The sequence below is a fragment of the Aptenodytes forsteri genome, unplaced genomic scaffold (assembly GCF_000699145.1).
Source record: "Aptenodytes forsteri isolate BGI_AS27 unplaced genomic scaffold, ASM69914v1 Scaffold847, whole genome shotgun sequence".
NCBI lineage: Eukaryota > Metazoa > Chordata > Aves > Sphenisciformes > Spheniscidae > Aptenodytes > Aptenodytes forsteri.
Window position 1 is genome coordinate 89,836 of NW_008794623.1, and position 2,240 is coordinate 92,075.

Consider the following 2,240-nt stretch of genomic DNA (forward strand, 5'->3'; position numbering starts at 1 on the left):
ATTCGAGCCTGTGCGGCCTCACCAGTGCCAAGTACAGGGGCACGATCCCTTCCCTGCTCCTGCTGGCCACACTATTTCTGATCCAGGCCAGGATGCCATTGGCCTTCTTGGCCGCCTGGGCACACTGCCGGCTCATGTTCAGCCGGCTGTCGACCAGCACCCCCAGGTCCTTTTCCGCCAGGCAGCTTTCTGGCCACTCTTCCCCAAGCCTGTAGCGCTGCATGGGGTTGTTGTGGCCGAAGTGCAGGACCTGGCACTTGGCCTTGTTGAACCTCATACAATTGGTCTGGGCCCATCGATCCAGCCTGTCCAGGTCCCTCTGCAGAGCCTTCCTACCCTCGAGCAGATCAACACTCCCGCCCAACTTGGTGTCCTCTGCAAACTTTTACTGAGGGTGCACTCGATCCCCTCATCCAGATCATCGATAAAGATATTAAACAAGACCAGCCCCAAAACTGAGCCCTGGGGAACACCGCTCGTGACCGGCCGCCAACTGGATTGAACTCCATTCACCACAACTCTCTGGGCCCGGCCGTCCAGCCAGTTTTTGACCCAGCACGGAGTACACCTGTCTAAGCCGTGAGCCGCCAGCTTCTCGAGGAGAATGCTGTGGGAGACGGTGTCAAAGGCCTTGCTGAAGTCCAGGTAGACCACATCCACAGCCTTTCCCTCATCCACTACGCAGGTCAAATAATAACCCTGAGTAACTGACCTAGCTTCAAAGTTACCTTGGTTTTGAGTGGGAGCTGTACCAGACCATCCCCAGAGGTCATTCCAACCTAAATTATTCTATGATTCTGTTCCAATTATTATGTATGCCATGGTATATATTAGAAAGGGGAAAAAGTACTCTAATGAAGTATTTCTGAAAAATTATATTGGACATAGAGCAGAATAAATTCTTCTCTGATGATAGTCCCTGATAAATGCATAAGAATTGATCCACAAAGTTTTTCAAACTTTCTTTCAAACTGGTTTGTAACTAAGAAACTGCAGCGAAATGAAAGCCAGAAGACGGTGCTATGATGCAACAGGGCTTTAATACAAACAAGAAGTGGAATACATTCTTGCAGAATGAGGCAATGCAGAGACAAAGAATGTAATTTCCATTTCAACAAGGACTACGATCAATCAGTCGTTCAGAGGAGCATAGGGCTCACAAGATGTTCTTCTTTCAGCTGGACACTGTCACAGTCAAGTCCCATTACTTGTTTTACTCTCTTCAGGTTCAGAAAGAACAAAACATAACATGAGCAAATGACAAAGTCAGGCAACATTGGAATCGTAAGCCATAGATAAAACATAGCGCAAAGAGATCCCAAGCAACCCCAGCTCCTACTGACATTGACTGGAGCAGAGGCTGCTTGGCATGTCTGATTTCCAGATCTATATATCAACTACTAGTTTGTATCTTATTGTTCCTTCAGTCATGACTCTTTCTTAAAGATTTAAAATGACCCATAGTTTCCACCGTTATATCTATAGTACCCTCTGGAAAAAAAGGGGAAATAATTTCTACCAAATCCTGAAAAAAATGAGTTTCGGTAAAAGCTTCCCAAACGGGAGAGTCCACCACCACATGAGCCCTCCCCACCACATGAGCCCCCTCCCACACCACCATAAGAACCACCTGAACCATGGCAGCCCATCCCATAGGAGCTGCCTCCACCACAGGAACCTCCAGATCCCATTCCTCCACCCCTGGGGCCCATCTGACACTCAATTTGAGGCATGGCAGTTCCCACAAAACTTTCCTGAGGGCATGAGCTGATAATAGGTCCCGGGAAAGTCACGACAACGGGTGGCGCGTACACGATCGCTCTTGAATCTCCGCATGAGCTGACACATGGTTCACTCCAACTGTTGATATACGGTCGCGAGCACGTCACTTCACATGGCTCAGCACAGCGGGAGCTAAGCATCTGTCCATAGGAAGACATCTTTCCAGAAAGCAAGTCAACCTGAAAAGCACAGAGTGCACTAGCCTGGTAAAGTTACAGCCAGAGGAGTGAAAGAACAAACTGTGTTATAGTAACATGGGTTGTGTAGAAGCGTTGAATGGTATTCATCTAAACAGATGCAGATGCATATGTCCACGTCGTCTACACTAAACTTAAGAGTTAGTGATTAAAAAAAATAAAATAATAAAATATAATCAACATTTTTAAGGCATAATCCATTCTACTCTAAAGTAGATTTGTGCATTACAGATCTCACCAATCAAGCAAGATGAATTGCTG

At 46.8% G+C, this 2,240-nt stretch overlaps 1 protein-coding gene across 1 annotated transcript; it reads right to left on the reverse strand.

Annotated features, from left to right (window-relative positions):
• Positions 1-1,448: 1,448 nt before the first annotated feature.
• On the reverse strand, positions 1,449-1,940 carry LOC109279292 (feather keratin B-4-like). Its single transcript, XM_019470475.1, has one exon. It carries the CDS (start codon positions 1,938-1,940, stop codon positions 1,449-1,451), a length of 492 nt encoding a protein of 163 aa, XP_019326020.1.
• Between the last annotated feature and the right edge of the window lie 300 nt (positions 1,941-2,240).